Source organism: Talpa occidentalis, unplaced genomic scaffold (assembly GCF_014898055.3).
Source record: "Talpa occidentalis isolate TD23 unplaced genomic scaffold, MPIMG_talOcc4v2.1 talOcc4.3, whole genome shotgun sequence".
Classification (NCBI taxonomy): Eukaryota; Metazoa; Chordata; class Mammalia; order Eulipotyphla; family Talpidae; genus Talpa; species Talpa occidentalis.
In genome coordinates this window covers 110,550,658-110,576,718 of record NW_023603184.1, presented here as the reverse complement: position 1 = coordinate 110,576,718, position 26,061 = coordinate 110,550,658, and the positions used below count along the sequence as shown (strand labels likewise).

At 34.8% G+C, this 26,061-nt stretch overlaps 1 protein-coding gene across 4 annotated transcripts in view; it reads left to right on the top strand.

The window, feature by feature from the left end:
* Window positions 1–26,061, top strand: part of PDE1A (phosphodiesterase 1A) — a 282,559-nt gene that overhangs the window by 231,377 nt on the left and 25,121 nt on the right. For all 4 annotated transcript variants that reach the window (XM_054699907.1, XM_037523666.2, XM_054699908.1 and 1 more), the window contains 5 exons: window positions 774–914; window positions 9,013–9,113; window positions 14,324–14,449; window positions 15,132–15,233; window positions 15,333–15,453. In XM_054699907.1, the coding sequence (XP_054555882.1) occupies window positions 774–914; window positions 9,013–9,113; window positions 14,324–14,449; window positions 15,132–15,233; window positions 15,333–15,453 (591 nt within the window). The remainder of the gene's footprint in view (window positions 1–773; window positions 915–9,012; window positions 9,114–14,323; window positions 14,450–15,131; window positions 15,234–15,332; window positions 15,454–26,061) is intronic.

The window sequence follows — 26,061 nt, the reverse complement described above, 5'->3', positions numbered from 1 at the left end:
AATACAGAACATTACACCATTAATAAATTGACCTTTGTAATGTTTCTAGTTGGTGTGTCACAGAACTAGGGCAACCAGTTCACCACTTGATAGCGCCATTATCCATAACTCACTGACATTTCTATATCCACCTGGAGATCATGAGGTCGTTGTTGCCTCCTTCCAACAAGACACCAACATCCCCTTGAATTACTCTAAGAATACTCATGCAGAGATTGGAAGCTGTGTCTTAGAGAAATATGACCTCTGTTGTTCCTAAAACACAGAATGAACCTTTTAGTGGCATTTTTTCTAAAACTGAAAGGGCTTCTAATTAATTTAAGGTCGTCTAAACAACAGATTTGATCCTGACTTCAGAGCAGTCTGTAGCCTGTTACTTACATCAGTACCTAAGGAATTATGGCTTGATTTGACCCGTGAAATACCAGGAAGCAGTACATCTTAACATCTTTGTATCAGATAGGAAAACTAGATTTTCCAAATTGTAATTGGGAAATGTTGCCACTTTAAGAACTAGGCTTCTTAACTTGAGAAGTATGGGTAAACATACTGTTTCATCTATCTTGGTTAAATGCTTGGGAATATAATCCAGTCCCAAGATTGAAAGCTAACAAGCCAGTAAAGTGGTTTTGGAAAAAAGAATTCACATTTTACTTTGACAAACTACTATCCATGAACGACTCACTAATGTATCCCATAAACATAGTTGTACTTATGCTGGTTTAGGGTCTCTCTTTTGATCAAAATATAATCACAATTATTTCTTTCTGTAGATTCCTGTTTCTTGCCTAATTGCCTTTGCAGAAGCTTTAGAAGTTGGTTACAGCAAGCACAAAAATCCATATCACAATTTGATTCATGCAGCTGATGTCACTCAAACTGTGCATTACATAATGCTTCATACAGGTATCATGGTAAGCAAGTCTTTGAAGTTTGTTAGTTTGGAAACATCAAATTTCATTCTCCTAATTACCCATTGTCCCCACAATGTCCATTGAAGTATTATAATCTATTGGATTTTTGAGGGTTAATGAGTTGTTTGTAATTCATATTTTTTCAAAATATACTTTAACAGTGCAAAAAAATACTCAGAGACAAGTGATGCTGCAAATTTTCCAAAATTTGGACTGTAAAAGAACATTTTGTTTGTAAATTCCTTTTCTGATAGGAATCAATGAAAAAAGTGACCTAGAAAAGGTCTTTGGAGTAAAAGTTAATTATAGTACTCTCCCCTCTTTGCATCATGTTCTCTCATGTGAGCTTTCGTTGCTCTTTCTCATATACTTGCATTGCTAATAAATTATGTTCTAATAGAATGTTGGAAAATATTCATATGAATTTTTCCAAATTCTCTTTTCTTTTTCCATTTGACTGAATCAATGAACACGTGAATAAATGATTCAGCAATGTAATCCTGAGGCAATAAGGAATAGATGATAAAATTGCCTGAAATTTCTGCAAATCCATAGCTTAGAAGGTGAAAAGGGAGAAGTCCTTCCTTCTGAAGTTTCCAAAGTTTACCAGGGGTGTGGGCCATGTGAGATCCCCAAACTTTAGTAATTTTCGATTCCTCATGTGCCAACCTATGTTGGAGCAGTGTCATAAAATACATGTAAGTAGAATGTTCTGCTGGGCCCCATAAATATATCACCTATCTCTTAAGATTTCAAAAGCCACACCCTTTCAAATGGTGAAGTTCCTGAGCACTCAGATCTATGTAGCAAGTGTTTTGGGGGGCCAGAGATCCTCAATATTACATCATTGTGTACCAGAGACTGTATTTCTAACTTAGTCCCAAGAAAAACCCATGGGGTTGATGGGTGTTGTATATTAAAAATCCTAAAACATATCAGGTATGTGGTTCTCCAATTTTGTTACATACAAAAAGCATTATCATTTAAAGTATAGTAGTATGTTATTTACTACATTTTACATTCATTTGCCATGGTTTTGCCATGGTTCATCCAATAGTGTCTCCTCTTCTCCACATTTAGTTACCTCCAAATTTTGCAGATGCATCAAAGCCTTGAGTTTTGACCCTATTCCTGCCCCATGTTACAATTATCTGTTGCTCTAAAACAGATTACTGTAAAACTTAGTGTCTTTAAAAATTGTTTGTCATTATCTTTCAAAAGTTTGTGGCTAGAGAGGTCCCAACCAGAAGTAGAGTAGTTCTTATGTGATGTGATTAGCTAGCAACTATGACTGAGAATATTTGATGACCTCACTGGGAAAATGTCTACAATGGTTCACTCACATGACTGACAGTGATAATGGCTAATGACTGGAGGCATAACAGGACTTTTATTAGAGAAATTTCTTGAATCTGAATTTAATAGAAACTTGTATTCTTTGGTAAGGTTACATAGTAACCTCCTGATTTGGAGTGAAGTACTACTTTGGAGAATGCAGAAATCTCCAATTTCCCCTGATGCAGTGGCATAACCCTCTAGAAGACAAAACTGCATGTTGACTTCATACCTAGTGTTTTTCCACCCTTTATGCTATGTCTATGGGCATTGTCTACTTAAGGAGTAAATGTGCCCAATAAGCCAATTCAAATGTAGTCACGTCTGGGCATGATCCTTGCTTGAAATTTACTCACCATTCATTCTGAGTCTGATTTGACATTTAAAGGAAGAAGCAGAGATTACCAATAATAAGTGGAAACTCAAACATCCAAAGATAAAACTTTAAAATATTGTCAGCTTTTAAAATAATAATATATTCAACCTTCCTTATACTGGTTTCTCTTTCTAGCATGTCTGTATATATATACACACACACACACACACACACACAGAAAAATTCCTTTAAGCTCTTTATATTTAATAAGCCTTCATTGTTACAGCTTTTTCTTGAACTCTTTGCTTTCACTTGGTTTGATATGCATGACAATTAATATGAAAAACAAAATTTGTCCTAAAAGCTGTAAATGCTATTACATTTGAAAAATTTGCCTTTATATCTTCCTGATTAGAGATATTCACATTTTCCTTTCTAAGGCCTTGGTCTTGAATCTGATAGGTGATTTTCATTTCAAATGTTTGCTATTTCCTCTTTCTTGAATTCTATAGCCTGGTAAATCTTAATTGAAAAATGAGATATTTGAGAGTTATTCTAAATTAGAAACTAATTTGATTAAGTTTCCTCAGAACAAAATGGAATGGAAAATAATGCCTGTTTCAAAATAATAAAGCATCTACTTTAACTGTGAAGTACAGTAAGAAGTTATATGACATATTATGCTGGGGGGTAATTGAAATTTCATCATTTCAAAATTATTATTTTTTTTGCTACCATTGTAAATGGAACCAAATTAATCTTCTCTGTCAGCATCAGAACCTCTGTTCTTGGGTGACACTGAAGAGATGAGAAATATAATAAATATAATATTAGTGGAAAATAGAGAAATTCAAATCCATAATGTGACTTTACCTTCAGACTTGCAAGGAAGACTTGTTCTAGGCTATACCTAGTCATCTCAAGTTCCCGGGACCAGCCTGGCATGACTCTTAAAAAGGAGTTTTACTAAAAATCATAAAGGGAATTTTTTGAGAGGACTATGACTTAGTAATAATGAATATGACTTTACTGTAGCAAGTTTGGTTTGGAAACTGTTTTGGATTTTATTCATCCTTTAGCTAAAAAAACAAAGACAGTGGGCTCTGTACACAGGCATTAGTTTGGCCATTACAAAAAAATCTAGTGGGAGATGGGAGCGATGATGTTCAGGGATCAAAAAAGAGGGCACCCAATGGACTATTGGGGAGAACTGCCTTGGTAGTGAATGTGGTGAGTAACAGACCTATGGATAGGTATGATCTTACACCCCTGAATCATATACAATATTGTAAACCAATATTACCTTAATAAAAATTTTAAAAATAAAAGAATTAATATGAACTTTTAATACCTGGTGAAAGAAAGGCAAAATCAGTTTGAGTTCATTGGCAATTTTGTTAAAACTAGGTTAAAGTAACTCCTTGACAGTTTTTGGAAGGTTATTTTACTAGATTAAAAAAAGTGATAATAAGTATTAATTTTCATACATACATGCAAATATGTTGGTTCTTTGAAACAAAAATAAAGTATTATGGAAATATTCATTTAGCTGAAATCCTTTGGAATTGACATGGAGAAGACTGGGTCACTACCTTTAGTGTTATGGTTGAGGCCCTGCTGTTTTAGGGTGAGCTTTTCACCGTGACAGGTACGGTATCCTCCAATAGCAGCCCAACACAGTGGGTGACCATCACTTGCAAAATGTTCTGAGGATCATTGTCTGAGAGGAATTGTGATGAAGCCATTGTCCTTCAGTTTGTTGATGTCATATGGGACATCCTCAGGCCTAGGAGTAGGCAGTGTAGAGGGGAATTGATACTAGTATGTCCTCCATCTCCTTCTCTCGCTGGCATTTGATTAATGCATAGCCATCTGCCATAGTGACAGGGCTATGTTGCAGTTCAATTCATTCATTTGTTAAAGAGTAAATGCTTCACTGAGTGCTGCCAAGTCACCTCTGAATGTCTCTTCAAATATGAAATCACCCCGAAGGCCTTAGTAAGGGAACACTTGCATTTGAGGGCTCCTGGCATGTGTTCTGTCTAATACGAAAAGTAGAAGAGCGATTGATTTAAAATCTCTTTCCTTTGCTACTTGTGTTCCACTGTTATACCCAGAAATAGCCTCCCACACTTTGGAATGACTCAATTTTTCTCCAATAAATTTGTAGAAAATTTGTCACTATATCTCTATTTTATAAATTATAGCATGTGGGAATTCTGTTCTTGTAAGTGGCTTCTCAAACAGCATTGTTTGGAAGGTTGAAAAAATTGTGGGCTTTCAAGCAATCAGACATAGGTTTGAAGCACTGTTCCTCCACTTTCTAGCTTGCTTTCTCTAACTCACTAAAATTTGGTTAATACTACCAACCTCCTTGTAGGATGACAGTGTGTAGTTGATATTATATATGTAAAGCATCTAACCTAGTTCCTGAAACATAATAGCTATTAACATAAACTATTCTATATTGTATTAACTTAGGTGTTTTAAGTATTGGTATTATTATAATATACTTACTTTTTATACAGAATATGTTGTATTCTGTATAAATACAAAAGGATAGAATTCAAATTCTATCAGCCAATTCAAAAGGATAGAATACAAAGGATGTCCAACCTTGTAGGGCTAAATGAGTTGTTAATAATGCTTTTCTGGATATACCAAGAACTATGGGTCAATGTGCTTTTCTGACCTGAAGTTCCAGACCTATATATACTCATACACTTTCTCTGTCAAACACACACACACACACACACACACACCCTCTCTCTCTTTTACTCACACACACTCTCTCTCTCTCTCTCTGAATAATTCAGATATGAAAATTACATTCTGAGTTTTAAATCAAACCTCTATCAACTTCTACCCATAAACAAATCTACTTAAATTATCTAGAAACTCTACTTTTGATATCTTCTCCTTTTTTATGTTGTCTTCCATAGAAGAAATATTGTGCCTTGTGGCAAGAACAGAAACTTTGGAATCAGACAAATTTTGGTTGAATTACAACTCTGACACTTAATGGCAATGTGACCTTTGACAGGTTGATTATCTTCATTAGGATTCAGCTTTGTTATCTGCCAAAATAAGAATAAAATTGCTTACTTAGGAAATGGTAACTAGGGTGGTTAAAAAAATTGAGTGAGACTATCTAATTAGTGTATGTAATTAATATTGCCTTCTCCTTCCTTTCTGTCACCATTACTCATGCTATTAATGAGGACCAATTACCTCTTTATGATATAATTTGAGGACTGCCCACTTTAGAGAAGTCTACCTAAGCAATTCTCCAGGCAAAATGCAGTTTAAATAACAATGTCTGAAATGCTAATGACTCATCATTTTAATACTTTATCTCTGCCCTTTAGGAATCAGAAGAACCTAGATTATGTGTTGACTGACTACTGTACTAGTTGGAAAGAGAGATAACTCCATCCTATTTTCTCTGGCTTGTCTTTTGTGAATCATCTGCAAAATTTATGGATTTAAGCATCTATTTTATGACTAGAATACTCATTGACACCAGCATACAATAACTTGCCAACTAAGGAGTTAAAATTCAGCTCAAATTTTACATTCACTAATATAAAATAGATGTGTTTTTCAATTAAGTGTGAATGTTCTATACTTCTATACTTTTCTCTTCCCAAACTATGTTATAATTAAATTTAACTGTTAAAACTTAAGCATAACAATAATTAATAGGTTCATGGAGAAAGGACAACTATTTTGAGAGACAGATTAATGATACTAACACTAGTAAAATGTGCCTACCCAATTTTGACAAGTAAGCAGATAATAGTTTTAAATACTTATGAAATTAAACCCATCTCTGATTTCCTTATTCATTTCTTTTTTACAATTTTGGCTTCATAGTCTATATTATCATAATAGATAATATTGTGGGGTTTGAAATCACAGTTAAATCTATAAATCACAAATATAACCATTCAGAAATATTTCTGGGTGATTATTTTAGGAACAATTTTCTTTTTTTTTAAAGATTTATTTTTTATGCATACAAGAGCTGGGGTATAGGCCAGAGTGGGATTGGGAGTGAGAGGATTCACCAGAGACAGAGTGGGGAGCAGAACAGATGGATCTTCTGAAATACACTGCTGAGGGGAGCAGCGGGTAAGTCAGGAGATGTCTGTTGTGCCATGTGGATTAGTTCCCTGGCCGGTGATCTAACTCGTGCTGCAATGGCTGCCTATGGCTTCATAGTGCTGAGACTTAACCCCTTGCACCACCAGAGAGGCCCAGGAACAATTTTCTTTAATGAAACAGTAGACTAACTGGGGTACAAAAACTGGGTTAACTAATTTCTATTCATTTCATGGTGTTTAATTCCAAGTCTCAGTGGGGACATTATAGGCTCAGTACATGTTCAGCCTATAATACAGGCTATTAATAAAGTTGTTTACCTTGTTTTTTTTAATGACTCACAATTAAATGCACCTACAAATGTAAAGCAGCTTATTATATTAACTCCCTTTGGTTCTGAAAATCATTTCTGCTTCAGTCATCTAACTGTGAGCCATTTAATTTTGAACTGCAATCATTAAAGATATGTTAGTTTACTCTTATTTTCCAAATTCAATGTCTTAAACAATGATTTAAGGTAATAAGTTCAGTAAAATGCCATTTATTCTATATTTTACTGTATGACAAGACTTGTAATAGGTATGGTATATAAATTATCTTTAAACTTCTTTTAAAATTCCACAAGGAAATGATCACTAATTCTATTTTCATGGGAACTGTAGCAGATAGGATAAATAATATTTGCCTAAGGATCAACAAAGATTTAAAATCAGGAATGTCTGATTACACAGTCTCTTTCTACTACTCTCTAGTCCCTCCTCTTATTGCAAAACTAATGAAATTCAACTCAACAGACAAATATTAAATTCCTACTATGTACCAAATACCATGATAAATTATGTGGAAGGAGCAAAGATTAAAAAGACCATGACTTTTTCAACCAAGAAATCCAACAGTTGTCTCCTCCTTTATTTTTGACTCGTATCTATTAGACAAAATCCAAATTCACATCTGTTGTCAAGGTAGTATATCAAGACTTCCCATACTGTGTTCTCTTTTCACTTTTATTTCACTTGATTCCCAACAGAGTTGTACTACTGGCAGTGCAATTTCCATGTAGACTTTCAAAATAGTATTCTGTCTTGCTTTCTGTTTAGAACGTTCTTTAAACTCTCCCTGATCCCAAACTTGCCCTTAGCAACCTATTTTTGTTCCTACTTCTTCTAGGATTTACTGCCACCAAGTAGAAATTCTATTTTCCCCTTGATTACACCTTTATTCTGTCACCTTTTATTAAGTATGCATGTAGTTTTAGATTTGTCTTTTGCTTTATACAAGGTCTTTAATTATGCAGGTATATGGAATAAGACCACTAATACAAACTCCACACCATTTTAAGTCTCCTTTCCTACTATCAAGTTCTATAGAATTTTCTGTAACAATGGAAATGCTTCGCATCTACACCATTCTTTATGAATGAATGTGCCTGAAATGTGGCTATGGTGACTGAGAAAGTGCATTTAATTTTATTTAACCTATTTTTAACTTAAATAGTCACATGTAGTTACCATATTGGACAGTGCAGTAAAAGTGTTATACAGTATGTAAGTGGTAAACAAACTACTGAATTACCTTAACAATTGCATATTGAATACTTGTCTATTGAGTTACCTAAACTAAGTTCATTATTAAAGGAAACTTCAAGTAGAAGAGACATTTTATTGAACCATTCAAGTTATAACAGTAAGTTCAATGTATATGAAGCAGATGGTCTGAATTTTATGTAAAGCATTTATTTTTTGTTGTTATTAGTTTTAAATGTACAGTCTTAGAATATATATATATATATATATATATATATATATATATATATATATATATATTACAAAAAGCAATTTTGGTAAATTCCTGAACATTTCCATATCTTTAAAAGCAAAAATTAAGTTCAGTTTCTCTAGTGAACCAAGTGAATTTTTTCTACTCTCTGATGGAAACTTTTCTCAGAGTTCTTCTACGAAAGTTGACCTACAGACATATTAATGTATGTGCTATCTGTTAAAATTAACTAAACTGAAAGATTTAATGAGAGCACAAGTGGTAAGGCTGAGAACTCAAAATCCAATCAGGGTTCACGTTTTAAATCATAGAAAAGTACTTATTTTCCAAGAAATGAGGAATATGTTATAAGGTCTGCATTTTGAACTTGCAGGCCAGGAAGAATCATTGACTTCATGAAACATCCACTATGCACAATTAATTGAGGTGAAATGGGAAGAAAATGTATTCAAAATTAAAAAATAATTTTATAAGATTGCTTATACTGGTGCACTGAAAATCTTTTTCTTAGAATGACAACATGACTCTGCTTTCTAAATCTAATGGACTCTCTCTTTAATTTATTAGCACTGGCTCACTGAACTGGAAATTTTAGCAATGGTCTTTGCTGCTGCCATCCATGATTATGAGCACACAGGAACCACAAACAACTTTCATATTCAGACAAGGTAAGTTCGATAAAATATTAACTTTTCAAAGTTAAAACCTGAAATTTATTTTTCTTCACATAACTTAAGAATATTTGAATGTAATGAATATATTTAATAAGAATAGGTTAAATGGGTTTTTATAAAGCTCCTTAAGGTGCAAAAATTAACTCTGTCTTATCAAGAATTTTACCTCTATTGGTTGATATATTTAGCAATTTAAATAATATTAAATTGTGTAAAACAATCTCTCTCTGCCCAGACTTCACACTTTGAGCATCATAAAAGATATTAACTCACTGAGACAAATCTTACAACACACTATTTAAAGCACCAGTTTGGTATCAAGTATTTGAAAGTAATAAAATTTCTCTTTGGAAAAAAAAATCAAAAAATCATGGAAATCTTATTTCCAGGTTAGCATGATGTAGTAACTTTAAAGTAATTGGAAAAAAAGACTTTTAAATGGCAGTGATAATGGCAATTATTAAAATTAAAATATCAAGAGTGGAAGCATATTAGTCTGCTGGGGTGGCCATCAAAAATGACCATAGGTTGGATGGTTTAAGTAACAGTAAGTTGTTTTCTCACATTTCTGAAGTTTAGAAGTCCAACATCAGAATTTTAGCAGGTTCGATTGCTCCTGAGGCGTCCCTCCTTGTTTTACAGATAGTCACCTACACAGGGTGCCCATGCATTGCCTTTACTTCCTGTGTGAGGTTCCCTGGTGTCTCTTTTCATAAGAAACACAGTTATATTGGAATAGGGACCCACCCTTGTATTTCATGTAACCTTGATTATCTATTTATAGGCCTCATCTCCAAAACACTCTTGATCTAAGGTACTGGGGATTAGGTCTTCATTATATGAATTCTGGGAGAACACAATTCAGTCCAACATTGCATGGGTTGTACAAATGTGTAATGTCTCGAATCCACCATTTGAGTACACACAGTTTCACTCCCAAAGCCCCATGTTTCACATACCTGTTCTTCCCCCTATTCCCTTTATCAGTGGCAACCACTGATCATTTGAATGTCTGTTGTTTTGCCATTTCCAAAATGTTATATGGTTGAAATCATACAATATAAAACCTTTCAGACAGGATTCTTTCACTTAGCAATATGGAACAAGACACTTGTCATGGCTTGATCGCTCATTTATTTTCATTGCTGATAATATTCCATTGTATGGATATACCAATGTGTTTGCTTCTACCTATTAAAGGAGATTGTGGTTACTTCCATTTTGGCACATATAAATAAAACTGCTATAAACAACTGTGGTCAGGTTTTTGGGTGACTGGTTCATTTTTCTTTAATAGCAATATTTGTAATGACTCTTCTTCCAGCTGTAGGGAGTAATTGTTTTGATTTGAGGCATAGAAACATGTCTTCAATATCTAAAATGTCTAAGATAGTAATAGACTGTTTAACATTTAATGTTTATATGTACCTAAAATGTTAAAATATTAGACATTTTAGAGCTTCAAAGAATTATGAAGTTACTGAGATACACATTATAGATCATCTGGTTTAAATCTCCCATTCTGAGAAGAGAAAATAAGTTCTCAAGAAGTAAAATGACCTGTTTATATACACACAGTCATCTTATGGCAGTGATAGGATTGGGAGAGAGGCCTTCACTCTCAATCCAATACACTCATCCAACTCTGCTCCTGAGGCCAGACACACACATGATAGTTCCCGTCTTTTATAGCCTGAAATTGGAGAGGTTTAGAAATCACAACTCCTCTATGGAGACAGTGGAAGAGCTAAAATTCAAAAAATTAAATGTTTAAGAAAATATTTTCTCTATCCTTAAGTCCCCCAAACTGATAGAGCATGAAGGGAAAAGGAAGACCTTGAAGTCTGATGGTCCAACAGAAATGTGATAGACTCACAGGTTAATAGATTATAGGAACTCAGTAGTTTTTATTGTGCTAAACATCAAAAGAAAGCTTGACTATGCAGATCATTTTTGCTGATCAAAGGCTGTTCTATATCCACTAAATCCGTATTAAATGGTATTTTAATTAGCCCATTTGAAAAGTGGAGACAGTGAACAGGACTTCTCCATCAGCAGTTGTCAGATCACTTCAGCTTTTTCCTTTTACAAATAATTTACAGTGAGATAAAGAAAGAATTCTGATGCACTTATGCATTGTACTGCAGAGAATATGGAGAAAAATAAAATGGGGGATGAGGGGGGAAGGAGAGGAAGAGGAGGAGCAGGAATTATCCATATTTTCCCACTTTACATTAAGAAATTCTCTATAAAAAAGAGGAAAGATCTAGTATTTTACTTATTTTCTTGTAAATTACAAAATCATCTACCAGGATCAATTATTTGGATGAATTTTACAAAAACTTTTAAAAGTCTGTGATCAAAATGTTGTCATTACCATGAATACAACAATGTAACATGCTTTTGAAAATTGTCACTATTGCCTTCAGAGTTTGTCCAAAGACAAAGAAGGTCTTAGGTCACTGATATTAATAATTGTATTTTATATTATTCATTGTTACTTGAATTTGTAGTGCTTTTCTAATATGTAATTCTATTTACTAGATAATGCAAAATGAGTGAAAAATCATTTAGAACATGTGCAAAGCTAGATTTGAGTACAATACAGATATTATAATTCACAAAATCCTTGAAAGTGTAAATAAACAGAAATAATTTCTTTGTTAAAAAAGCATTTTAAGCTACATGTTACCATAGATACTGGATGTTGCTTAGAATCTTATTCTTTTCTTAGCAGTCAAAGACCATCTGAAACATTAAGACCATGCTGTATTCTCAGCACCCTATTAAATTTATGAAACAAAATCATATATACTTTGCTAGAATTAAATTTGGTTCAAAAACACATCTTTGTATGTCAAAAGGAATAGACAGTAATACTTGGAAACATGTAATGTAATAACCTTGGAAATACTGCCTGGTTAGAATTGAGGTCATATAATATAAATGATATGTGATTTGTAAATGTTAATTTTTCCTATCATTTCAGTGAACTTCTGTAAATGCAGTTATTTTTGCTTGATAAGGTTTGTTTAATTCTCTCTTAAACAAGGATTACATGTATGTTTTTCTACTTCAACTTTCTATGTATAATCATGTACCTCATAGCAACATTTCATGGATGGACCATAAATATGACTGTTGCCCCTCTATAAAGGTTACATGTGTAGTAACTATACCATCTAAATTTGTGTAAATATACTCCATGATGTTCACCTGATGACAAATTGCCCCAGAACATTTTTCAGAACACATCCCTAGTGTTAAGTGATAAATGTCTATATAGAAAATCCAAAAGGATAGGCAAAACACACCTGAAACTAGTAAATTATTATAGCAAGCTATTAGGATATAAAATGAATACACAAAAGTCAATAACTACATACTAAAAATAAACAAGTGGAATTTGAAATTAAAATCACAGGGCCTACCCGGTGGCACAGCGGTTGAGTGCTGGGCTGCGAAGCTGCCCGCAGTCTCTGCAGCACCAGTTCGATCCCTGGCCACCGGGCGAGGGTCCCACATGGCGTGCAGACCTCTCCTGTCTCGCCCGCTGCTCCCCTCAGCAGTGTATAGTCAGTCTGCCTGTTCTGTTTCCCGTTCTGGCTCTGGTGAATTCTCTCACCCTCCCGCACTTCTGACTGTACCCAGTGCTTGTATAAATAAATAAATAAAAACTTTAAAAAAAAGAAATTAAAAAAAAGGAAATTAAAATCACAATATCATTTGCATTAACTCTAAGAAAAGACAAGTGCTTAAGTATAAATACAGCAGAATATACACAAGATCTTATAAGAAAAGTAAAAACCTTTGATGGAAAGAATTCACAGACATAAATGGCGAGATATTCCATGTTCATAGATAGACTCACTTTTGTTAAGATGTCAGTTCTCATATTGATCTATAGTTTCAGTGCATCCCAAACTCCAGGAAATTAATTTGTGAACATTAACAACATTTAAGGTTAATATGAGAGACCAAAGACCCAGAATAACAACACAGTATTGAAGGAAAAGGATAAAGTTGGAGAATTGACGCTGGCTAACTTCAAGACTTATAATGAAGTGATAGTAATCAAAACAGTGTGGAATTGGTGAAACAATAGGCAAATGTAAATGGAATAAAATCAAGATTCCAGAAATAGACTGACATAAATACATTCAACTGATCTTTAAAAGGAGTGAGGCAATATAATGGAGCAAAATAGACTTTCAACTATTGGCGCTGAAATAGTTATATATCCACATTAAAAAAAATTGTAGATACAGACCTTCAACTCTTCATATAGATTCTTCTATAAAAATGAATCTTAGGGCCTCCCCAGTGGCACAGCAGTTGAGCGCTGGGTTGCAAAGCTGCCCGAAGCCTCTGCGGCGCCAGTTCGATCCCCGGCTGCTCCCCAGCCACTGGAGGAGGGTCCCGCTCTGGTGAATTCTCTCACCCTCCCATGTTTCTGACTCTACCCAGTGCTTGTATAAATAAATAAATAAATCTTTAAAAAAAAAAAAAAAAGAGCAGTTTAAAAAAAATGAATCTTAGACCCAATGTAAGTCTACAAACTACAAATCTACAAACTCCTTGAAGATAACATAGCAGAAAAACTAGGTAACCTTTGGTGTAGCAAGGACTTTTTAGACAAGGTACAATTCATGAAAGAATTTGATATGCTTAACTTCACTAAAATTAAAATTTTAGGATGAAAGACAGTATCATAAGAATAAGAAGACAAACCACAGACTGGAGCCACAGACCTAAGAAAATATTTATGAACGATACAACTTACAAAGGACTATTTCCCAATATATATAAAGAACTCTTAAAACTCAACAATAAGAAAATTTGATTTTTTAAATGGCCTTAACGAACACCTCACTAAAGAAGATAGACAGATGGCAAATAAGGATATTAAAGGTGCTCCACTTTTTATATCATGAGGGGAATGTCAATTATAATGATGAGACACTTGAGAAATCTCTACCTTATATTCAATTTTCCTGTGAATTTAAAACTGATCTAAAATATAGTCTTTTTTAAATTATCATACAGTAAAAAATAAAAAATAGAAAACAAACTGCGCACTTCCTTAACTGTAGGTGTTTAGTTATAAGATTTTTACTGATAAGATATCTTGAAACCTGAGTATCTCTTATTACTCATAAAATCAAAAGAATTAATCTATTGAACATTTTCTTTCTAATTCTTAGGTCAGATGTTGCCATTCTATATAATGATCGCTCAGTTCTTGAGAATCACCATGTGAGTGCAGCTTATCGACTTATGCAAGAAGAAGAAATGAATGTCTTGACAAATTTATCAAAAGATGACTGGAGGTGAGTTTCAGAGGGAAACTAAAGGAAACTTAATTTCAGGAAAAGGTTAAAAAGTATATGATTTAAAGTGAAGAAAAGAAGATACAAGTCAATACCTTACTACTAGTCTGCCTTGACAAGATGACTCTGGAAAAGATTAGTATTTGGAAGACTTTGTTCAGGAGCTAAGCACTGTTAGATGGATTTGAGCTCTCACCAGACCAATTCAACATCTATATGCATCCAGCTAATCATAAGCTGCATACCAGATGCTTTTAAGATACATAGTTGCATGTCCTCTGGAATGCAGTTACTCTCAATTTTAAGCAATACATGGTTCTACATAAATGGTGTCAGACTGTTTAATTCTTTCATATATTTCTTCTCTGAAAATATTTTTTCAAATAGAAAAACAATATTTAGAAATTACTAGCATGAGATGAGAAAGAATCCATTTCTTAAGGGGGAGATGTTAAATGGTATCATTCATATAAGAATTTTAGCACAACTTCCTAAATCCTTAGGGTTAAATGATAAAATCATGTCAAACTTTTATGGACACCTTTACACTTTAAAAAGTTGCATCTCTTGTGCTTTATCCACTAAGAAAAATAAGATGTGACTGTTGATATTTAAGGAAATGTTCCATTTGAGAGTAATAAATAATGGCCAATGAACCTTTCTCCTTTTGACGAATCCACAGGGATCTTCGGAATCTAGTGATTGAAATGGTTTTATCTACAGACATGTCAGGTCATTTCCAGCAAATTAAAAATATAAGAAACAGCTTGCAGCAGCCTGAAGGGTAAGCTATTTTCTTTTGTCACATTATAATCCTTAGACACAGAAAAGACTGTAAATGGTTATTTTGTTCTGATCACTTGGGATGTCTTTGGTTTGACAGGATTGACAGAGCCAAAACCATGTCCCTGATTCTCCATGCAGCAGACATCAGCCATCCAGCCAAATCCTGGAGGCTGCACCACCGATGGACCATGGCCCTGATGGAGGAGTTTTTCCGACAGGTGCCTCTTTCATACTGTGCAAATATTTTTGGAAATAGTGACTGGGCATTTTGACATACAATTTTCTTTTAGATATATGTGTTATATATATGTACATATATATATATATAGATGATATTGATTAAAAAATATAAAATACTGCCACCTCATACCACTTTTTCTGCACAGAATGCAGGGTTTGTGACTTCTTATTATCAACTGGCTACAACACATTCTTGAATGTTAGAATTACTAATCTTTCAGATAAGTATATTAAATAACATTATGTAGTACCATACCTATTTTAAAGACAGCCAAGTCTTGGATCTCAAATGCCATCCTCAGCAAAGAAAGAAATAAACAAATTAGAGTTGTCTGCTGTGAAGAGATAAATCCTAGAGTAGAAATAACAAAAGAGTTTTCATCATGAAGAAAGGAAAGAGGGGATATAAAATACTTCTGTATTCATCTTGTTGATTGGAATGCAATCATATGTGCCTAGCTACAAAGGAGACTGAAAAATAGGAGTTTTTAACTGGATAGACACATGCTAAACTAGGATGTCTATTATGTGAAAAGCAAATCTGAATATAGAAATGGCCAGTGTTTTCTGTCACAAGTATATATATATATTTTTTCCTCTAGAATGTCCCTGTTCTGTTTCCACTCCCACTTGGGGTGCTACAATACAATTGTGATGCCAACCACTCTAAGTTAGCACTGGCTCCCCAGAGGTTAAGAGTGAATTCTTCCTTAGGTCTGGCTCCACTTCAGATGCCAGCCCAATCCAGAACTCAAGAACAATCCAGAGAACTGGCACATAGGACCAGATAGAGAAGGCTTCATCTTCTTTTCCTATAAAGTCAGATGTTTCATCTTTTGGACACATCAATGTATTTAGCAAACTAGGATGTGCCATGAGCTTTATTTTGCAAAGTTTTTATGGGGCTCTAATTACACAAACATGACTGATTAAGTCATTGGCCATGTGATTTAATTCATTCCCCAGGTCCCCACCCTCCTGCTAACAGGCCAGACTGGCCCAAAGCCTCAACTCTCTTAATTGTGTGGTTGATGTTTTTGATGACCAGGCCTCATCCTGAAGCTATCATTGAGATCTTAGATAATTAGCATAACATAGAGTCTCCTATTACTCAGAGTTTTTAAAGCTCTGCACCTGGAACAAGAGATAAAAACAAGATATGTTCTTTATTATACCATGGTCCCTTTTAGTGAACCTCTTCTATTCAACATTTTCAGATTATTTGATTTTTCAGTATTTTATTTTTAATGTTTCACCATTGATTATGTACCTTTCTATGGCCAATTGTGAATGTTAATTGAAATAGCATTGCATACTCCTAGAGAAAGTTACTGATAGTATCAGAATGCAAAGCAAATAATTCTGTACCCCTCTGGGTTCTTCTAGCTAGCAAATAAATATCAAACAAATTGATAGGAAAAGAAACAAAAGAGGGTTCATCTACCCATAGCCTGCATACTTCCTCTGTACAAGAGAAAGACCTTCCATGACTGAATAACCTATGTATGTGGCTTCAGAGTCATCTTAGATTAACTTAGTTCACAAAAAGGAGGTTTGGTCAATTCAAGGGAAGTTCAGTTAGGAAGTTTAGTATGGAAGGCACAGCAAGCAAAAGGTATAAAGATTTAGTTCTGCCTTTTCCATTGAAAAGAGATAAGGAGATTAGACAGGGACCTTGACAGAGAGACCTTTATATAAAAATGTCAAAAGTAAACTCTATTCAGCCTTCAGAGCTTAAAATCAAGCATTTGCCAAGAAGACTTTTTTTTTGGTGGGGGTGTGCAGTAGCACCCCCCTTTTTTCTCCCCAGCAACGTGCAGTAGCACTCCCTTTTTTGCTCCCCTTCAGTATCATTTTCTACATTCAAATATTTTCATACTAAAAATAGTTTTGAAAAAATATTTTAATACATTTTGTGCTAAAAAAAATAGTAGCTGTTAAAAAATATTTGTGCTATAAATATCCATCCGGGGCTTATTCCCACATTACATTAAGAACTCCTCTAAGTAAACAAAAAAAAAGGAAATCAGCCCAATTTGATCAGAACTTCATAAAAGAAAATACACAAATGGGTAATAAGTACATACAAGTAAGTATATGTCATTACTTATCAAAGGACTGGAAATTAAAATCACAATGAATAGCCACTACATCCTCACCAGAATGGCTAAAATGAAAAAGACTGACAATATTAAGTGTACTGAGTATGCAGAGCCACTGGAAGTATCAGGTATTTCTCATGAGAGCCTAAGTTGTTACAACCCATCTAGAACACTCCTGGTTAGAATCAACTAACATTAAACTTATTATCCCTTATGATCCAGGACATCCATCCTTCCATCCACCCCTCGGTATTAATTATACCCACCAAATATCTACTGTAGGACAGTATTAATTATAATTGCCTAAAACTAGAAAGAGTCCAAATGTGCATCAAAAGTAGAAATTAAATTATGGTGTAGTCATGCAATAAAATATCATGCAATAATAAAAAATGAACTAGTAAAACAAATAACAATATATCCCTAAAATATTTACTATATGATTTTATTTATATAAAGTTTAAAAACTGGCAAAATTAATCTATGGTGATTAAACTCTAAATAGCAGATGCCTAAACAGGATGACACCCAACCTCACTGGGAGAGGTTAAGGAGCTTTCTGGGGGTGATGAAAATGCTCTTTGTAATTAATAATTACATAAATGTGCCTGTAATTTATACAGTTAAGATCTGTGCATAAATTTCTTCCTTGATTTTAAGAAGAATATAGCAGAATTAAGGTACATCATGAATGACAAAGAATTCTAAAATATTCTCTGCATTAAAATTATTTTTAATAAATTTCAGCAACTTGAAAATTAGTTATATCTCCAAATACTGTCATGATTTGTATTATCCCTGACTTTTGTTGATATTAAACCAAAGAATGTTATAGAATCATGATATTACTTAATTCAATGAAATTGAGTCCAGATGTTTTTACTTTTGTCTTTTAATTTTTATATTTTTGAGGGAAATAAGCAAAAACAAAATGCCCAAAACCATCCTTTATAACCATTTTATCATCACTTTTTCTTATAAACATTTACAAATTCAAGTATTTATTTCTTTTTTTATATTAAATATTTATTGTGGTAATATTGTGACGCTACAAGAAAGTGGTGGTAAGCTACAAGAAAGGGGTGGTAAGCTAAAGGGTAAGGGAGCCCAATGGATTATGGTGGAGGATCCTGGGTGCTTGGGGATGGGCGTGGTGTGATCCTATATGTCTGAAGAAGTATGAATCTATACCCCTAAATCATATACAATGCTGAGTTCAGAAGTTTTTGAAGTTTGCCACCTTATTCTTGAATTTTCTAGAGAGGAGGCTGATATTAATAGTGAAGTTTCCTGCAGGCAGTGATTTTTGACATCTGAGTTTCAGGGTAGAGGAAAATTGTTCTGTATGGCTACTTAACTCGGTGCCAGGTAAACAGTGACTCAGATATCTGAATATTAGAGTAAATTAAAATACACCCAACACAAAAGGTCAGGTCTTGGAATAGGTATAACATCATGGTACTTGGAATGTTTTTTTTTTTTTTTAATAAATTTTATTGTTATATTCCCCATACAATTGCAGCCCCCCCATTCTGACCCCAATCCCTCCCCTCCCACCCCCGCCCCCCTAAAAGTGTCTCTGGTTCATAGTTTTTTGTTGATTTTGATTTTCACTTTCTTATAGTTATTCATTTTCCTGGTCCCTTATTTAAGTTTTCTAGATTCCTGCTATGAGTGAGACCATCCGGTATTTTTCTTTTTCTTTCTGGCTTATTTCGCTGAGCATGATCCCTTCCAGCGCCATCCATGTTGCTGCAAATTGCATGTGTTTATCTTTTTTGAATGCTGAGTAATATTCCATGGTATATATGTACCACATCTTCTTGATCCAGTCATCTATTTTTGGGCATTTGGGTTGTTTCCAAAGCTTAGCTATTGTAAACAGTGCTGCTATAAACATAGGGGTGCAGGTGTTCTTTGGAATTGATGTTTCTGTGTCCTTTGGGTAAATACCTAGGAGTGGAATTGCTGGATCATATGGAAGCTCTATGTTTAGTAGGTCCAGAAATCTCCATACAGCTTTCCACAGTGGTTGGACCAGTTTGCACTCCCACCAACAGTGCAAAAGAGTTCCTTTTTCTCCACACCCTCGCCAACATTTGTTGTTGCTAGTTTTTTTAATATGTGCCATTCTCACTGGTGTAAGATGGTATCTCATGGTAGTTTTGATTTGCATTTCCCTGATGACAAGTGATGTTGAACATTTTTTCATATGCCTGTTGGCCATTTGCATTTCCTCTTCAGAGAAGTTTCTTTTAAGCTCTTCTGTCCATTTTTTGACTGGATTATTTTCTTTGTTGTTGTTGAGTCTCATCAGCTCTTTGCAGATTTTTGTGATCAGTCCTTTATCATTAGTGTTGGGTGCAAAAATGTTCTCCCAGTTGGTGGGGTTTCTCTTTGTTTTTGTTATTGTCTCTTTTGCTGTGCAAAAGCTCTTTAATTTGATGTAGTCCCAGCTGTTTATCTTTGCCTTCACTATCACTGCTTTGGGTGATGTGTCTGTAAAGATGTCTTTGATGTGCAAATCACGTAGTGTTTCGCCTATATTTCCTTCTATATATTTTATGGTTTCAGGTCTTATGTCTAGTTCTTTAATCCATTTTGAGTTGATTTTTGTGTATGGTGTGAGGTGGTGGTCAAGCTTCATTCTTTTGCATGTAGCGACCCAGTTTTCCCAGCACCATTTATTGAACAAACTTTCTTTGCTCCAATGCATATTCTTTGCTCCTTTGTCAAAGATTAGTTGACCATAAATCTGTGGGTTTATTTCTGGATTTTCTATTCGATTCCATTGGTCTGTATGTCTGTTCTTGTTCCAATACCATGCAGTTTTGATGATTATGGCTTTGTAGTATAGTTTGAAGTCTGGGAGTCTGATGCCTCCATTTCCTTCTTTTTTTTTTCAGTAGAGCTTTGGCTATTCGGGGTTTTTGGTGATTCCATATGAATTTCATCAATAATTGTTCTATTTCTTTGAAGAATGACATTGAAATTTTGATTGGAATAGCATTGAATCTGTATATTGCTTTTGGTAGGATGGCCATTTTAATAATGTTTATTCTTCCAATCCATGAGCAGGGGATGTCTCTCCATTTCTTTGTGTCTTCTTCTATTTCTTTTAACAGTGTTTTATAGTTTTCTTTGTATAGGTCCTTTACCTCTTTTGTTAGATTTATTCCCAAATATTTGATTTTTTTTGTTTCAATAACAAAAGGGATGGTCTTTTTGATTTCTTCTTCTTCAGATTTATTGTTTGTGTATAGGAAGGCTACTGACTTTTGCGTGTTGATTTTGTATCCTGCCACTTTACTGAATTGATTGATGAGTTGAATTAGCTTTTCTGTGGAGTTTTTGGGGTTCTCTATGTATAATATCATATTGTCTGCAAATAGTGATAGTTTGACTTCTTCTTTTCCTATTTGGATTCCTTGGATGTCTTTCTCTTGTCTTATTGCCCTGGCTAGGACTTCCAGTATTATATTGAAAAGCAATGGTGAGAGTGGACATCCTTGTCTTGTTCCAGATCTTAATGGAATTGCTTTCAGCTTTTCACCATTGAGAATGATACTGGCTGTTGGCTTGTCATAGATGGCCTTTATGATGTTGAGGTATGTTCCTTGTATCCCAAGAATTTCAAGGGCTTTTATCATGAATGGGTGTTGCACTTTGTCGAAAGCTTTCTCAGCATCTATTGATATTATCATATGGTTTTTATATTTCTTTTTGTTGATGTGTTGGATAACGTTGATTGATTTTCGGATGTTAAACCATCCTTGTGCCCCTGGAATGAATCCAACTTGGTCGTGGTGAATTATCTTATGGATACATTGTTGGATTCTGATAGCTAAAATTTTATTGAGGATTTTTGCATCAGTGTTCATTAGGGAGATTGGCCTGTAGTTTCCTTTTTTGTGTTGTCCTTGTTCGGTTTTGGTATTAGTGTAATGTTGGCTTCATAAAACGTGTTTGGTATTGTCCCTTCCTTCTCAATTTTTTGGAAGAGTTTGTGAAGGATAGGCACTAATTCGTCTCTGAATGTTTGGTAGAATTCATTTGTAAATCCATCAGGTCCTGGGCTTTTGTTTTTGGGGAGGTTTTTTATTACCATTTCAATTTCGCTAATTGTAATTGGTCTGTTTAGGTGTTCTATTTCTTCTTTATCTAGCTTTGGGTGATTGTAGAGTTGTAGGAATTTGTCCATCTCCTCTAGATTGTTAAACTTGTTTCCATATAACTGTTCATAGTAGTTACTGATTATTCTTTTGATTTCTGCTGTGTCCGTTGTGATTTCTCCTCTTTCATTGATGATCCTGTTTATTTGTGCTTTCTCCCTTTTTTCCTTTGTGAGCCTGGCTAGGGGTTTGTCTATTTTATTGATTTTTTCAAAAAACCAGCTCTTGGTTTCATTGATCTTTTGGATTGTTTTTTTAGTTTCAATTTCATTTATTTCTGCTTTGGTTTTATTATTTCTTTTCTTCTACTGGTTTTGGGGTTTTTTGTTGTTCTTTTTCTAGATCTTTGAGCTTCGAGATGAGGTTGTTTCTTTGCGTTCTTTCTTGTTTCTTGATGTGAGCTTCTATTGCTATATATTTTCCTCTTATTACTGCTTTTGCTGCATCCCATACATTTAGGATATTAGTGTCCTCCTTGTCGTTCAATTCAAAAAATTTTTTAATTTCTTCTTTGATCTCCTCATTAGTCCAATGGTCTTCCAGTAGTGTGGTTTTTAATCTCCATGAGGTAGGAAAGTTTCTTGCCTTCTTTTTATGGTTTATTTCTAGTTTGATGCCTTCATGGTCAGAAAAGATGGTTGATATGATTTCAATCTTGGTGTATCTGTTGATGTTTGTCTTGTGCCCCAGTATGTGATCAATCCTGGAGAATGATCCGTGTGCGCTTGAGAAAAATGTGTACTCCGTTTTTTTGGGGTTTAGTGTTCTATAGATGTCTGTTAAGCCTAATTGCTCTAGGTCCTTATTTAGAGCTTTGGTTTCTTTACTTATTTTTTGTCTTGTTGATCTATCCATTGTTGATAGTGGTGTGTTGAAGTCTCCCACTACGTATGTGTTTTCTCTGATGTCTGTTTTCAGAGAGGACAACAGTTGTCTGATATATTTTGGTGCTCCTTCGTTTGGTGAGTATATGTTAATGAGTGTTATTTCTTCTTGAAGTATTGTCCCCTTGATCATAATGTAGTGACCATTGGGGTCTCTTTTTATCTTTTTGAGTTTGAAATCTGTTTTATCTGATATAAGTATAGCTGTTCCTGCTTTCTTTTTTGGTCCATTTGCTTGTAGGATTGTTTTCCATCCTTTAACTTTGAGCCTATTTTTATCTTTTGTAGCTAAATGTGTTTCCTGGAGACAGCAAAAGGTTGGGTTTTGTTTCTTAATCCAGGCTGCCACTCTGTGTCTTTTTATTGAAGAGTTTAGTCCATTTACATTTAGAGTTAATATTGATATGTTAACATCTGTATTTGCCATTGTGTTTGTCTTTCCTTTGATTTTATTTATTTATTCTTTTAATAACTTTTTTTTTTTTTGGCCTTCTTTCATTGTTATTCGTCCCTCTGAGGTTCTGGCTTTAGGACTCCTTGTAGTATTTTTTGGAGTGGGGGTTTAGTTGCAATGAAATTCCGGAGTTTCTGTTTGTCTGGGAAGGTCCATATTCTTTCTTCAAAGAGGAAGGAGAGCTTTGCAGGATAGAGTATTCTTGGTTGGCATCTGTTTTCTTGGAGTCTGTTGACTATGTCCCTCCACTCTCTCCTTGCCCGTAGTGTTTCTTCGGAGAAGTCTGATGTCAGCCTGATTGGTTTTCCTTTGAATGTTATCTGTTTCTTCCCTCTTGCCAGCTTCATTATTTTTTCCTTGTCCTGGATTCTTGGGAGCTTTACTATTATGTGTCTTGCTGTATTTTTCCTTTCGTCGTGGAAGTTTGGTGTTCTTCTTGCTTCTTGTATATCAATTTTCAGCTCCTTCTTCACATTTGGGAAGTTCTCTTCAATTATCTCTTTGAATATTTTCTCTGTTCCTACATCTCTCTCCTCTCCTTCTGGTATTCCTATAACTCTTATATTTCCTTTCCTCATGGAGTCAGATAGTTCCCGAAGTCTTTCTTCGTTCTTTTTCCTTCGTACTTCTCTTTCCTTTTCTGTTTTGGTTCTTTTTATTTCTGTGTCTTCAAGATTACTTATTCGTTCTTCCATTTCATCTATTCTGCTTTCATTGCTTTTCCCAGAATTCTTTAGTTCTTCCATTAATTCTTTGATCTCCTGCATTTCTTTTACTTCCCTCTTTAGGGACTCAATTTCTTTCTTCTGACCATTGTTTTCCCTCTCTAGGGACTCAATTGCATTCTTCTGATCGTTGATTATTTTTCCCTTATCATTGTTTTCCTTTATGACTTCTGTCAGTTTTTTAATCACAGCAATTTTAAATTCTCTTTCTGGAAGGCTCAGAAATTCTTCCAAGTTATTGTCTTTGCAATCTGGGGGCTGGCTTTCTTTTTGTGGTGTGCTTTTTCTCTGGAGAGTTGCTAGGTTGCGTGTGGTTCTTCTCCTCCCTACTGTCTGTTTTCTAATTTGCCGTATGCGTTGGGACACTGTGTTGTTGGGACTGGCCGGCATCTTGGGTGGGCTTCTCTGTTCCCCTCTGGTTCTTCCAGGAGTCATCTGTCAGTTTCAAGCAGCCGGGCGGCCGGGGCTGTGTGCTGGTGCTGGTCTCCTCCTGGGGGGCGGGGCTCTCTTTAATGGCGCCTGGAGCTCACCTCTGCGGCGGATCCTGCAGGGTTCGCCTCAGCTCCCGTTCACGGGGTGTGGTGGCTGCAATAGTTCCTTTCCACTCCCAGTCCCGCTTGCTGTGTCCGTTTTTCTTGTTGGCCGTTTTGGTTTGTTGTTTCCCTCCTCTCTGCCGGTCGGAGAGTGCTGCCTCTGTGGGCGGGGGAGGGGAGCAGGGTTCTGCGCTTCCCTCCCTTCTAGTCCTCTTTTATGGCCACTTTCTTCTTCGGGCAGTTTGCTGGAGTCGTCCGTTTATCTTCCGTGTCCCGGTTCTCACTGGGACCTGCCGCTTTTCCTCCCTATTAACTTTTTTTAATGGGAGATCTTACTCGCAGCGTCTCCTCGCCGCCATGTTGCTCCGCCCACCCTACTTGGAATGTTTTAATGATCTGCATGTTTTAGGTTGTGTTATTTAGATAAGGAGGTGTCAAGTTTTGGTTTTGTTTTGGTTTTTTGACAAGCTTCTTGGTGGTCAATGATAGGCATTTATGTAACCCCAAAATGTTTAGAAACGACAGTCTTTGCTTGAATGACCTTAACACAGAAGCTGCAATACTTACAGTCCAAAGAAGAATAAATGGTGTTTGTTCATATTGGGCTATTATAAAATCAAGCTCTGTCTACTAACATCACCTATCATTTCAACTGTGAGAATCCCTCAGATCATTGTAAATTGATTTAAGACTTGAGTTTTTAATGATAGAATTTTGTATTTTTCAGCCTCTGGATTTTTAAAAATAATTGGCTTTCAAATTTCCGTTGGCGCATATATAGCAAAATAGGAGAATGTGAATTAAAGATCAAAATGGTTCTTGATGCCAACAAACATATTTCTACAAACAAAATAAGTTTATGAGACTTATATTGAAATATGACATTGACAATATGAGGTAAAATGTTTTCATGCATTCAATTAACTAAATGAATCTACCAGTATTTTTACTTCTTCTTAGCCATACCACATATTTTTTTTTAGTCTTTTAGAGGTGGTAGTAATGAATTAGAAACTCCTTGATATATGCTTTTCTCTGACTGCATTTAACATGAGAACTGGAGCTGTCTATCTTTGCAAATGTCTGAGAAATTAGAAGCACTGTATTGGTTCTTCCATGTTTTTTTCTTATTTTTGCTCATCTTCACATAACCATCTATAACTTAGCACTGTGCAGAATCCACAGTGCTGATAAATACCTTTTTGCTATGGGCCCAATCTAAACAAGATAATTGGGATTTTTCATCTCACTGAATTAAAACAGCATTTTTATAAGATAACTTGAAAATATATTTTCATGGCCTTGGAATATACTATGAATACTATATCATGTGATTCACTGATTATGCTAGACAATTCAAAGCAAATCAGTCATGACTTTTCAAAACTCATCACTGTGCTCAGCTGTAGTAGAAATGTAAGTATTTTGTATTTCTTGTCAAAGAAAGTATTTTATGTATATTGGGCAATATTTATTATATATAAAAGGAACTTCATAATGCCAGAAATAATTGGATTCACTACAGAAAATCCAACTATAACCCTAGCTTTCCATTTTTCCACCAATGGGGACATGATTCTTCTACCTTCTTACCTATAATAAGGGGTCAGTCCCCATTTTGCCTCCTCCCCAGTATGTTTGTGAGAAAAGAGAGGCCTCTTCACACTAAAAACATGATATAAAATGCTATTATTTGTTATCTTCCTGTTCTATTTT